The sequence below is a fragment of the Oncorhynchus nerka genome, unplaced genomic scaffold, assembly GCF_034236695.1.
Source record: "Oncorhynchus nerka isolate Pitt River unplaced genomic scaffold, Oner_Uvic_2.0 unplaced_scaffold_1467, whole genome shotgun sequence".
Taxonomy (NCBI): Eukaryota; Metazoa; Chordata; class Actinopteri; order Salmoniformes; family Salmonidae; genus Oncorhynchus; species Oncorhynchus nerka.
Genome location: NW_027039852.1, coordinates 94693 through 108546, shown reverse-complemented (window position 1 = coordinate 108546; position 13854 = coordinate 94693). Strand labels below are relative to the sequence as shown.

Sequence of the window (13854 nt, the reverse complement as noted above, 5' to 3'; positions counted from 1 at the left end):
GTTAAGCCATCTAACCCCTGATCAAATACTGTATGTATTATCACATGACTGGGACTTTGAGTTAATAAATTAATCGAAGCCTTACTTGGTTTTGGATTTCTTCCCACTGACTGGTCTGGTTGAGGTTGAGAAAGCCAATCTGGCCAAACAAAAGAGAATGCATGTAATTAAACAACGGGTGGGTCTAATCCTAAATGCTGATTGGTTAAAATCTCATTCCAGCCGGTGTCTATTCCACAAGTTACCACCGGCTAAATCTATCACGTTAAAATGCCTATTTACTCTGTTCCATCAGACTGCGCAATCCACTGTCTCATCAGCCCAGCCAGGCACTTTATGAACTTTATCTCCACTATAAAAGCATCTAGACATTCATTTTTTTAGACTAACATTTCGTTTTCAACAGCGGAGATTTGTATAAACCTTGCTGTTGGTCTCTCTGACATTTTCAACATTGTTTCAATATTCAAATTGGATCTCCAGCTGTCCCATGGTAATGAAGGTGTTGGGATTCGGGATGAGACAGACAGGCAGCGTTTCTCAGCCAGTCTAAATCATGAATCAGCTGGCATTAGGTATACAGTATAGCAAGAAATGTCAATTGAAAAAAGGTCAAACGAGACGAAGTGCAGCTAGTTTGCAGTTGTTCCAGCTTCAATTTGAAGTGATTGTGTTGTTGGCTAGCTCCTCTGAACAACAACATCCTGATGAGATAGAACATGTTCTAATCCAGGTGAAATCGCGCCTCATTAGCTCATTGTTGTGGATGTATCCAAATAAATGTCACTAGAAAACAGCTTAAACTAATGCTAATGCAGCTACTGTTGATATTCTGGCTGCAGTGTTTGACGTGACTGTAAGATAGCCGTAGTTGGCAAGCTAGCAAGCAAGGGATAAAACGTTTCCAGCCAGTATGGCAATGGAACATTTAGAATGAATGACTGGATCACATTCATAGATACAGAACTGAACGACTGGGTCGCTTCTCTGGCAACCGAACTGATAGAATGAACGACCAGCCGGCTTGGGTAGCAACCCTAGATCTGTGTCGGCTTATATCTTGTGGAAGGATGAAATAGTTTGAATAAATTAATCAAGTTAACGCTTTTAATGAAAATATGTCAATCGTTATTTGAATATGTTAGTAACCCGTTGTATCAAAGTGACGATGCCCTCGAAGCCGGTGTTTGGAGGATGTATTGGTCTCGGGCCTAACAACACCTGTGCCAATTTATCCTCCAAACACCGCCTTCTCGGTCAATATACCTTAATTAGACACTTTATGTATCATTGGTAACTGACACATATGGAATGGGCCTGTGCGTGTGAAAGAAACATGAACGAATCCAAACCTGGACTTCCTACAGAGTGTTCTGGTGGAGGTGGAGAACGCAAACCTGGACTATCTCTTCCTACAGTGTGTTCTGGTGGAGGTGGAGAACGCAAACCTGGACTTCCTACAGAGTGTTCTGGTGGAGGTGGAGAACGCAAACCTGGACTTCCTACAGAGTGTTCTGGTGGAGGTGGAGAACGCAAACCTGGACTTCCTACAGTGTGTTCTGGTGGAGGTGGAGAACGCAAACCTGGACTTCCTACAGAGTGTTCTGGTGGAGGTGGAGAACGCAAACCTGGACTTCCTACAGAGTGTTCTGGTAGAGGTGGAGAACGTAAACCTGGACTATCTCTTCCTACAGTGTGTTCTGGTGGAGGTGGAGAACGCAAACCTGGACTTCCTACAGAGTGTTCAGGTGGAGGTGGAGAACGTAAACCTGGACTTCCTACAGAGTGTTCTGGTGGAGGTGGAGAACGTAAACCTGGACTTCCTACAGAGTGTTCTGGTGGAGGTGGAGAACGTAAACCTGGACTTCCTACAGTGTGTTCTGGTGGAGGTGGAGAACGTAAACCTGGACTTCCTACAGAGTGTTCTGGTGGAGGTGGAGAACGCAAACCTGGACTTCCTACAGAGTGTTCTGGTGGAGGTGGAGAACACAAACCTGGACTATCTCTTCCTACAGAGTGTTCTGGTGGAGGTGGAGAACGCAAACCTGGCAAAACAATATCATGTAATCAAATACAGTGTTATTATTAGAAACAAATGGAAAGGGATGAGTGTGACAGAAGCAGCCGTGAATTAATTAAAATCTTACTTGGACTACTTCTTCCCAGGGACTGGTCTGGTTGAGAAGGTAAATCTGGCCAAACAAATTAGAATACAGGAAATCAATTACTGTATGAATTATTAGACATATGTTGGGTCTGTGAGTGTGACAGAGACATGAATGTTATCTTGGACTTACTTGGACTATTTTTCCGATAGCATAGTTTGGTTGAGAAAGCAAACCTGGTCAAACAAAAGAGAATACATCAAATCAATACCGTATAGATTATTAGACACACAGAATGGGAGGAGCTGGGACTTTGAGTGTGACACAGACATGAATGAAAATCATACTTGGACTACATCTTCCCACAGATTGGTCTGGTTGAGGTTGAGGACGCAACCCTGGCCAAACATAAGAGAATGCATTAATCAATATCAGACACATATTAGATCATAATTAACACTAAAAGATACAGATGGGATGGTACTTTGAGCGTGTAAACCTTACTTGGACTATATCTCCCCACGGATTGGTCTGTTTGAGGTTGAGGACGCAGACCTGGCCAACAAAAGACAATGCAGTGTATGGGTCTATAGGTTCTCAACTGGTTTTGCCTTGGGACCCTAAATTAACCAGGTTGTCTGTCACGACACAATATTTGCATTGGGAAAAATAATCTGCAAAATATCATCTGAAAAACTATTTTTAATTCTGTATTGATTTTAAATATAGCAATTATATGACAAGGGAACAACATTCCCACATCTTTCATTGTCAATAAATACATTTTGCCCCATGTTCTTGATGAACATTGTTAATAAACTCACTGGTTTGAGACAACAAAATCAACCAAAATAGTGCTGCTAATAGCTTTATATTGAAAATACTGTGATTGAAGACAAACTGTTCAGAGATTAAGTTATTTAAAATATATAAATAAGTTCATTATCATTTATTCACACTCTCTACCTGGTTTAAATTGTTTAAGTTCAGACTGGAGTATTTTTTTATTACATTTTGAATTTATTTTACTGACACACACAACCCATTCAAAACCTCTTGCGACCTAAATTTGGGTCACGACCCACCAGTTGAGAATCGATGGTCTACATCATCCTCTACATATTGTATTGTAGCCTAGTCGTGTTCATAAAGTAAAGTTAGACCGTCTCAACACTACAGTATTGTAACCTAGTAGTGTTCATGAAGTAAAGTTAGACAGTCACAACACTACAGTATTGTAGTAGTGTTCATAAAGTAAAGTTAGACCGTCTCGACATTACAGTATTGTAGCCTAGTAGTGTTCATGAAGTAAAGTTAGACAGTCACAACACTACAGTATTGTAGCCTAGTAGTGCTCATAAAGTAGTTAGATCGTCTCAACACTATAGTATTGTAGTAGTGTTCATAAAGTAAAGTTAGACCATCTCAACACTACTGTATTGTAGTCTAGTCATGTTCATAAAGTAAAGTTAGACCGTCTCAACACTACAGAAATGTAGCATATTAGTGTTCATAAAGTAAAGTTAGACCATCTCAACACTACAGTATTGTAGCCTATTAGTGTTCATGAAGGTAAGTTAGACAGTCACAACACTACAGTATTGTAGCCTAGTAGTGCTCATAAAGTAAAATTAGACCGTCTCAACACTACAGTATTGGTGATATTCTTTGTTTGTCACTTGCAACAACCCAGCGAGCAAAAGTGGTAAAATCTTGACGTAATTTCAACCAGTTTTGCCCACTTTGAAACTGATAGTACTCATAGATAGAATGTATAGGAGTTCTACAACGGTCAGCCATAACTCACAGATCTCCGGCAGTCTCTTGAGCTCCTCCCGAAACCGCTCCACCATTTGATTGACAGTCAGAAGCACCGCCCCTGAGGTGAGGTCAGAGGTCACAACAGCATCCGACCAATCCCTGGTCTGAGGCGGGGTGGAGAATGTCTGAGAAGAGGAATAAAGTGAATGGAGGAATAAATTAATTAGAAAAAACAAGTAGCAAGATAATTTTAAATGAAGAGAATGGAAGGGAAAAGTACCTCTTACCTTGTAACTAAGTTAACTGAAGGAAACAACGGTTTAAAAAAAGGTAGAAATTGTTGAAAAGGATCAATAAAGAAAAAAAGACGTGATGAACAGAAAGCGTCTCTAACCTTGAAGAAAAGTACGTAGTCGTCAGACTGGGCTAGCTGGGTGAGGGTAGCACTTCTCTTCCTCAGCTCAGAGATCTCCTATGATAGGAAAGAAAAGACAAGAAATACTTTATTACTAATAATCCCAGGGGGAATTGGTTTGTCAACCATTGCAGCAACACAGTAACAAAGACAACAATCACCAATATCAGTAGCTAAAAAGATAGCAGCCTGAATTGATTTTATTGATCACCTACTGAAGATGTAAATAAGCTGTTTAGCCAAATCTAGTACAATGCATCACATTTGGTGAGATTGAAGTTTTAATAATATTGTGTCGATGTCTAGTTCTTGGATTGTAAATTGTATAAAATAACTCCGCCTATTGATATGATTGTCCTCTCTCTGAAATAAACCGTTCTCTCTGAAATAAACCGTTCACTCTGAAATAAACCGTTCACTCTGAAATAAACCGTTCTCTCTGAAATAAACCGTTCTCTCTGAAATAAACCGTTCTCTCTGAAATAAACCGTTCTCTCTGAAATAAACCGTTCACTCTGAAATAAACCGTTCACTCTGAAATAAACCGTTCACTCTGAAATAAACCGTTCACTCTGAAATAAACCGTTCACTCTGAAATAAACCGTTCACTCTGAAATAAACCGTTCACTCTGAAATAAACCGTTCTCTCTGAAATAAACCGTTCTCTCTGAAATAAACCGTTCTCTCTGAAATAAACCGTTCTTCTCTGAAATAAACCGTTCTCTCTGAAATAAACCGTTCTCTCTGAAATAAACCGTTCACTCTGAAATTCTCTCTGAAATAAACCGTTCTCTCTGAAATAAAACCGTTCACTCTGAAATAAACCGTTCTCTCTGAAATAAACCGTTCACTCTGAAATAAACCGTTCACTCTGAAATAAACCGTTCACTCTGAAATAAACCGTTCTCTCTGAAATAAACCGTTCACTCTGAAATAAACCGTTCACTCTGAAATAAACCGTTCACTCTGAAATAAACCGTTCTCTCTGAAATAAACCGTTCTCTCTGAAATAAACCGTTCACTCTGAAATAAACCGTTCTCTCTGAAATAAACCGTTCACTCAAATAAAATGAATGAATAAAATGACACCTGCTCTAGGTCTCTGATGAGGGTCTGTCCTCGGTGCTGTGCAGCCCGCTGTGACATCTCTATCACCTCCAACAGCTCTGCCTGGCTCCTCTCCACAGAGCTCACCAGGGCAGAGAACACATGCATGCTGCCTGCTGTCTCATGCTCCGCACACACCTGGGGAGAGAGAGAGAGAGAGAGAGAGAGAGAGAGAGAGGGAGAGGGAGAGGGAGAGAGGGAGAGGGAGAGAGGGAGAGATAGAGAGAGAGGGATGATGAGGGGCAGGGAGAGAGGGGAGAGAGAGGAGAGAGAGAGAGAGGGAGAGAGAGAGAGGTAAAGAGAGAGGGAGAGATAGAGAGAGGGAGAGAGAGAGAGAAAGGGATGATGAGGGGCAGGGAGAGAGGGAGAGAGAGAGAGGGGGAGAGAGAGAGAGGTAAAGGGAGAGAGAGAGAGAGGGAGAGAGAGAGAGAGAGAGGGATGATGAGGGGCAGGGAGAGAGGGAGAGAGAGGGATGATGAGGGGCAGGGAGAGAGGGATGATGAGGGGCAGGGAGAGAGGGAGAGAGAGAGGGATGATGAGGGGCAGGGAGAGAGGGAGAGAGGGAGAGAGAGAGAGAGAGGGAGAGAGCGATAGAGAGAGAGAGGGAGAGAGAGGGAGAGAGAGAGAGGGATGATGAGGGGCAGGGAGAGAGGATTGAAAGACAAAGAGGGGAGGGAGAGAGAGGGAGAGAGAGGGATGATGAGGGGCAGGGAGAGTGTGTGTGTGTGTACTGTGTGTGTGTGTCTGTGTGTGTGTGTGTGTACTGTGTGCGTGTACTGTGTGTGTGTGTGTCTGTCTGTGTGTGTGTGTGTACTGTGTGTGTGTACTGTGTGTGTGTACTGTGTGTGTCTCTGTGTGTGTGTTCCAGACACCCACCTGTATGTTCTCCAGTGATGTCCTGATGTCCTCCACCTTCTTTTCTCTCTGTGTGATCATGTCCCTCAGCTCTGCCTCTGTGATTTCCAACTGAGACTGCATACAGAAACAGACCGGAGTCAACATACTGCAATGTACTTATTCCGTATTCCTAGTATGTACATATCTACCTCTACCTCGAAGCATGTGATTAACACAATTTGAAAAATGTTTCAAACACCCAGGCTCTTTTGTGTAGAGTTGATTAAACTGACAATATAGCTTTGGTTAATACAGTATGTTTTCATTTCTACAGTAGTAGCATTGCAATTGGAGTACCCTACATCTCCATCAGAATTAGTTCACACACCTCTGCTCCTCCACCTCTGTCCCTCTCCCTACCTTCTTAATGAGCCACTCTCTCTTGGCTGGTATAACCTGGTGTCCATGGTGCTCTCCCTCCATGCACACGGCACACCCACACGTCTGGTCTGTCCGGCAGAAGAACTCCAGCCCCCTCTGGTGTTCAGGACAGAGAGGCGCGTCGGTGGAGGAATCAGCCGGCCCGCTCAGGGTGTATCTGCGTGGGACAACAGGAGGGGCGGGGGGCGAGAGGGCGGTGGTGTTGGAGGAGAAGGGTGAGGGCGGGTGGGGGTGGAGGACGGGCGGAGGGGTTCTGGAGTTCGAAGGTCGTTGGAACCTGGTCTTCATTTCCAACAACAAATCCCCAGGCATCACACCCATCCCTGGGGGTCTTGGAGGACCGGAGGACGCTCAACCCCGTATGACATGCCCTCATTTCCACCGCCACCCCAACCTTGACTCTCAATCCCTCCTTCAAACACCATGGCCCCCCGGTCCAATGCGTCCGCCATCTTCTTAAACTGCTCGGTGATCTCCTTCAGGGTGCGGTTGATGTGAAGTTCCGGCCTCTTCCTGAAGCTCTCCTTACACAGCGGGCACACACACGTCTTCCCTCCTCCTCCTTCAACAACAAGTTACAGTTCATTTCATTCATTCACATGGCGGAATACAATTGATCTCTGAATGGGGATGTGATGAAATAGGCCTACTAATAGGAAACAACCAATAAGGTTGCATGGATGTAAGTTGTTGCATGTATTGGGCTCATGTACATACAAACAAATGTACATTTACATTTCAGGTAGTGTACAGTATATAGGCCTATGTAAACATTTATATTTCAAGTTGTGTACAGTATATAGACCTATGTGTATGTATATTTCAGGTAGTGTACAGTATATAGGCCTATGTACATTTATATTTCAGGTAATTGACAGTATATAGACCTATGTAAACATTTATATTTCAAGTTGTGTACAGTATATAGACCTATGTACATTTATATTTCAGGTAGTCTACAGTATATAGACCTATGTGTATGTATATTTCAGGTAGTGTAGAGTATATAGGCCTATGTACATTTATATTTCAGGTAATTGACAGTATATAGACCTATGTAAACATTTATATTTCAAGTTGTGTACAGTATATAGACCTATGTACATTTATATTTCTAGTTGGGCAGGGTCTATAGGCCTATGAACATTTATGTTTCAGGTAATATACAGTATATAGGCCTATGTACATTTATGTTTCAGGTAATACTGTATATATACAGTGTATAGGCCTATGTAAACATACAAACAAATGTACATTTATATTTCAGGTAGTCTACAGTATATAGGCCTATGTAAACACTTATATTTCAGGTAGTCTACAGTATATAGGCCTATGTAAACACTTATATTTCAGGTAGTGTACAGTATATAGACCTATGTAAACACTTATATTTCAGGTAGTGTACAGTATATAGACCTATGTAAACACTTATATTTCAGGTAGTGTACAGTATATAGCCCTATGTAAACACTTATATTTCAGGTAGTGTACAGTATATAGACCTATGTAAACACTTATATTTCAGGTAGTGTACAGTATATAGGCCTATGTAAACATACAAACAAATGTACATTTATATTTCAGGTAGTGTACCGTATATAGGCCTATGTAAACATACAAACAAATGTACATTTATATTTCAGGTAGTGTACAGTATATAGACCTATGTAAACACTTATATTTCAGGTAGTGTACAGTATATAGACCTATGTAAACACTTATATTTCAGGTAGTGTACAGTATATAGACCTATGTAAACACTTATATTTCAGGTAGTGTACAGTATATAGCCCTATGTAAACACTTATATTTCAGGTAGTGTACAGTATATAGACCTATGTAAACACTTATATTTCAGGTAGTGTACAGTATATAGGCCTATGTAAACATACAAACAAATGTACATTTATATTTCAGGTAGTGTACAGTATATAGCCCTATGTAAACATTTATATGTCAGGTAGTCTACAGTATATAGGCCTATGTAAACACTTATATTTCAGGTAGTGTACAGTGTATAGGCCTATGTAAACATACAAACAAATGTACATTTATATTTCAGGTAGTGTACAGTATATAGGCCTATGTAAACATACAAACAAATGTACAGTTATATTTCAGGTAGTGTACAGTATATAGCCCTATGTAAACATTTATATGTCAGGTAGTCTACAGTATATAGGCCTATGTAAACACTTATATTTCAGGTAGTGTACAGTATATAGACCTATGTAAACACTTATATTTCAGGTAGTGTACAGTATATAGACCTATGTAAACACTTATATTTCAGGTAGTGTACAGTATATAGCCCTATGTAAACATTTATATTTCAGGTAGTCTACAGTATATAGGCCTATGTAAACACTTATATTTCAGGTAGTGTACAGTATATAGGCCTATGTAAACACTTATATTTCAGGTAGTGTACAGTATATAGACCTATGTAAACACTTATATTTCAGGTAGTGTACAGTATACAGGCCTATGTAAACACTTATATTTCAGGTAGTGTACAGTATATAGGCCTATGTAAACACTTATATTTCAGGTAGTGTACAGTATATAGCCCTATGTAAACATTTATATTTCAGGTAGTCTACAGTATATAGGCCTATGTAAACACTTATATTTCAGGTAGTGTACAGTATATAGGCCTATGTAAACACTTATATTTCAGGTAGTGTACAGTATATAGACCTATGTAAACATTTATATTTCAGGTAGTGTACAGTATATAGACCTATGTAAACACTTATATTTCAGGTAGTGTACAGTATATAGACCTATGTAAACACTTATATTTCAGGTAGTGTACAGTATATAGCTATGTAAACATTTATATTTCTAGTCTGTAAACATTTATATTTCAGGTCCTAGTAAACACTTATATTTCAGGTAGTGTACAGTATATAGACCTATGCCAGGTAGTGTACAGTAACAGGCCTATGTAAACACTTATATTTCAGGTAGTGTACAGTATATAGGCCTATGTAAACACTTATATTTCAGGTAGTACAGTACAGTAAACATTTATATTTCAGGTAGTCTAGAGGCCTATGTAAACACTTATATTTCAGGTAGTGTACAGTATACAGGCCTATGTAAACACTTATATTTCAGGTAGTGTACAGTATATAGACCTATGTAAACACTTATATTTCAGGTAGTGTACAGTATACAGGCCTATGTAAACACTTATATTTCAGGTAGTGTACAGTATATAGGCCTATGTAAACACTTATATTTCAGGTAGTGTACAGTATACAGGCCTATGTAAACATTTATATTTCAGGTAGTTCCTGTTCCCAAGAAAGCTAAGGTAACTGTGCTAAAGACTACCGCCCCGTAGCACTCACTTCCGTCATCATGAAGTGCTTTGAGAGACTAGTCAAGGACCATATCACCTCCACCCTACCTGACACCCTAGACCCACTCCAATTTGCTTACCGCCCAAATAGGTCCACAGACGATGCAATCTCAACCACACTGCACACTGCCCTAACCCACCTGGACAAGAGGAATACCTATGTGAGAATGCTGTTCATCGACTACAGCTCGGCATTCAACACCATAGTACCCTCCAAGCTCGTCATCAAGCTCGAGACCCTGGGTCTCGACCCCGCCCTGTGCAACTGGGTACTGGACTTCCTGACGGGCCGCCCCCAGGTGGTGAGGGTAGGCAACAACATCTCCTCCCCGCTGATCCTCAACACGGGGGCCCCACAAGGGTGTGTTCTGAGCCCTCTCCTGTACTCCCTGTTCACCCACGACTGCGTGGCCTCGCACGCCTCCAACTCAATCATCAAGTTTGCGGACGACACAACAGTGGTAGGCTTGATTACCAACAACGACGAGACGGCCTACAGGGAGGAGGTGAGGGCCCTCGGAGTGTGGTGTCAGGAAAATAACCTCACACTCAACGTCAACAAAACTAAGGAGATGATTGTGGACTTCAGGAAACAGCAGAGGGAACACCCCCTTATCCACATCGATGGAACAGTAGTGGAGAGGGTAGCAAGTTTTAAGTTCCTCGGCATACACATCACAGACAAACTGAATTGGTCCACTCACACTGACAGCGTCGTGAAGAAGGCGCAGCAGCGCCTCTTCAACCGCAGGAGGCTGAAGAAATTCGGCTTGTCACCAAAAGCACTCACAAACTTCTACAGATGCACAATCGAGAGCATCCTGGCGGGCTGTATCACCGCCTGGTACGGCAACTGCTCCGCCCTCAACCGTAAGGCTCTCCAGAGGGTAGTGAGGTCTGCACAACGCATCACCGGGGGCAAACTACCTGCCCTCCAGGACACCTACACCACCCGATGTTACAGGAAGGCCATAAAGATCATCAAGGACATCAACCACCCGAACCACTGCCTGTTCACCCCGCTATCATCCAGAAGGCGAGGTCAGTACAGGTGCATCAAAGCTGGGACCGAGAGACTGAAAAACAGCTTCTATCTCAAGGCCATCAGACTGTTAAACAGCCACCACTAACATTGAGTGGCTGCTGCCAACACACTGTCATTGACACTGACTCAACTCCAGCCACTTTAATAATGGGAATTGATGGGAAATGATGTAAATATATCACTAGCCACTTTAAACAATGCTACCTTATATAATGTTACTTACCCTACATTATTCATCTCATATGCATACGTATATACTGTACTTTACATCATCGACTGCATCCTTATGTAATACATGTATCACCAGCCACTTTAACTATGCCACTTTGTTTACTTTGTCTACATACTCATCTCATATGTATATACTGTACTCGATACCATCTACTGTATGCTGCTCTATTACTCATTCATATATCCTTATGTACATATTCTTTATCCCCTTACACTGTGTATAAGACAGTAGTTTTGGAATTGTTAGTTAGATTACTTGTTGGTTATCACTGCATTGTCGGAACTAGAAGCACAAGCATTTCGCTACACTCGCATTAACATCTGCTAACCATGTGTATGTGACAAATAACATTTGATTTGATTTGATTTTGTACATTATAGGCCTATGTAAACACTTATATTTCAGGTAGTGTACAGTAAGGCCTATGTAAACACTTATATTTCAGGTAGTGTACAGTATATAGGCCTATGTAAACACTTATATTTCAGGTAGTGTACAGTATATAGGCCTATGTAAACATACAAACAAATGTACATTTATATTTCAGGTAGTGTGCAGTATATAGGCCTATGTAAACACTTATATTTCAGGTAGTGTACAGTATATAGCCCTATGTAAACACTTATATTTCAGGTAGTGTATAGTATATAGACCTATGTAAACATTTATATTTCAGGTAGTGTACAGTATATAGACCTATGTAAACACTTATATTTCAGGTAGTCTACAGTATATAGGCCTATGTAAACACTTATATTTCAGGTAGTGTACAGTATATAGGCCTATGTAAACACTTATATTTCAGGTAGTGTACAGTATATAGGCCTATGTAAACATACAAACAAATGTACATTTATATTTCAGGTAGTGTACAGTATATAGGCCTATGTAAACATTTATATTTCAGGTAGTGTACAGTATATAGACCTATGTAAACACTTATATTTCAGGTAGTGTACAGTATATAGGCCTTTGTAAACACTTATATTTCAGGTAGTGTACAGTATATAGGCCTATGTAAACATACAAACAAATGTACATTTATATTTCAGGTAGTCTACAGTATATAGCCCTATGTAAACACTTATATTTCAGGCAGTCTACAGTATATACAAATCCACAATACATACCATCCCAGTAGGTGGAGATGCAGTCCAGACAGTAGCTGTGACCACAGGGTGTGGAGACTGGGTTGGTGAACACATCCAGGCAGATAGAACAGATGAACTGATCCTCAGAGAGGAAGCCACCCGACCCGGAGAGAGCCATTCTGGGGAAAATGGTAGAGCTAGTGGTCTGGACCTCTGCTGGGGAGACGGTAAGGCTGGCTGGTAGGGCTACTGGTCTGGAGCTCTGCTGGGGAGATGGTAGGGCTGGCTGGTAGGGCTAGTGGTCTGGAGCTCTGCTGGGGAGATGGTAGGGCTGGCTGGTAGGGCTACTGGTCTGTAGCTCTGCAGGGGAGACGGTAGGGCTGGCTGGTAGGGCTACTGGTCTGGAGCTCTGCTGGGGAGATGGTAGGGCTGGCTGGTAGGGCTACTGGTCTGTAGCTCTGCTGGGGAGGTAGATGGTAGGGCTGGCTGGTAGGGCTAGTGGTCTGGAGCTCTGCTGGGGAGATGGTAGGGCTGGCTGGTAGGGCTGGTGGTCTGGAGCTCTGCTGGGGAGATGGTAGGGCTGGCTGGTAGGGCTAGTGGTCTGGAGCTCTGCTGGGGAGATGGTAGGGCTGGCTGGGGGGCTAGTGGCTGGAGCTCTGCAGGGGAGACGGTAGGGCTGGCTGGTAGGGCTACTGGTCTGTAGCTCTAGGGCGGTAGGGCTGGCTGGTAGGGCTACTGGTCTGGAGCTCTGCAGCTAGGGGAGACGGTAGGGCTGGCTGGTAGGGCTACTGGTCTGTAGCTCTGCAGGGGAGACGGTAAGGGCTGGCTGGTAGGGCTACTGGTCTGGAGCTCTGCAGCTAGGGGGCATCAGAACACAAGTGTTAGGTGTCATTAAAAAGTTTGTTGAGAGGAATCTGCCCAGCCCAGAGGGAGCCTGGCTGGGGCTGGGGCTGGGGCTGAGGCTGGGGCCGGTGAGACGCTAGGGCTATCTGGTAGGGCTACTTATCTGGATCTCTGCAGCTAGGAACAGAGGAACATTTGTCTCAGTCAAGCATGGCTGCCTTTGAGATAATGTAGAAGAATGTGGTCTGTACACTCTGACTGATGTTTACCCGAGTTACACACAGTAGGCCTGTATCTGTCACATCAGACAGGGGGTGGAATGAAGTAGGACCGGCAGCACAGAGGAGACCTCAACCAGCGCTGATACTGTCGCCTATTGCAACATGGTAAAAACAACCTGGTCTGTTTGGAGAAAACAAGGATCAATAGGCCTTCAGGCTGTTGTTAGGCCACCGGCTCTGCCTGACAGGAAACATCTTTAAACATGCACTATAATTAGGCAATATTTTAAAACACAAAATAAGACTGCTAGTAATCCTCACTTACTCGTTTGCACTCTGTAACCTAAACTGCTATTTGGGGCTCACACAATGTTACTTTCACAAAT

General features: G+C 42.3%; 1 protein-coding gene and 1 long non-coding RNA gene across 2 annotated transcripts; both read right to left on the bottom strand.

Moving 5' to 3' along the window:
- Positions 1 to 2305: 2305 nt before the first annotated feature.
- Positions 2306 to 4047, bottom strand: LOC135568587 (uncharacterized). Its single transcript, XR_010462693.1, has 4 exons — positions 3913 to 4047; positions 2610 to 2660; positions 2453 to 2503; positions 2306 to 2341 (listed from the first exon to the last, which is right to left on the bottom strand). It is a non-coding gene; the product is annotated as an uncharacterized LOC135568587 (long non-coding RNA).
- Positions 4048 to 4160: 113 nt separating this feature from the next.
- LOC115122129 (E3 ubiquitin-protein ligase TRIM65-like) lies at positions 4161 to 13035 on the bottom strand. Its single transcript, XM_065015393.1, is given in 7 exon segments — positions 4161 to 4169; positions 4261 to 4338; positions 5371 to 5526; positions 6265 to 6360; positions 6646 to 7004; positions 7007 to 7228; positions 12444 to 13035. Coding segments are annotated over 7 exon segments (1059 nt in total). The 5' UTR covers positions 12583 to 13035.
- Positions 13036 to 13854: the final 819 nt, after the last annotated feature.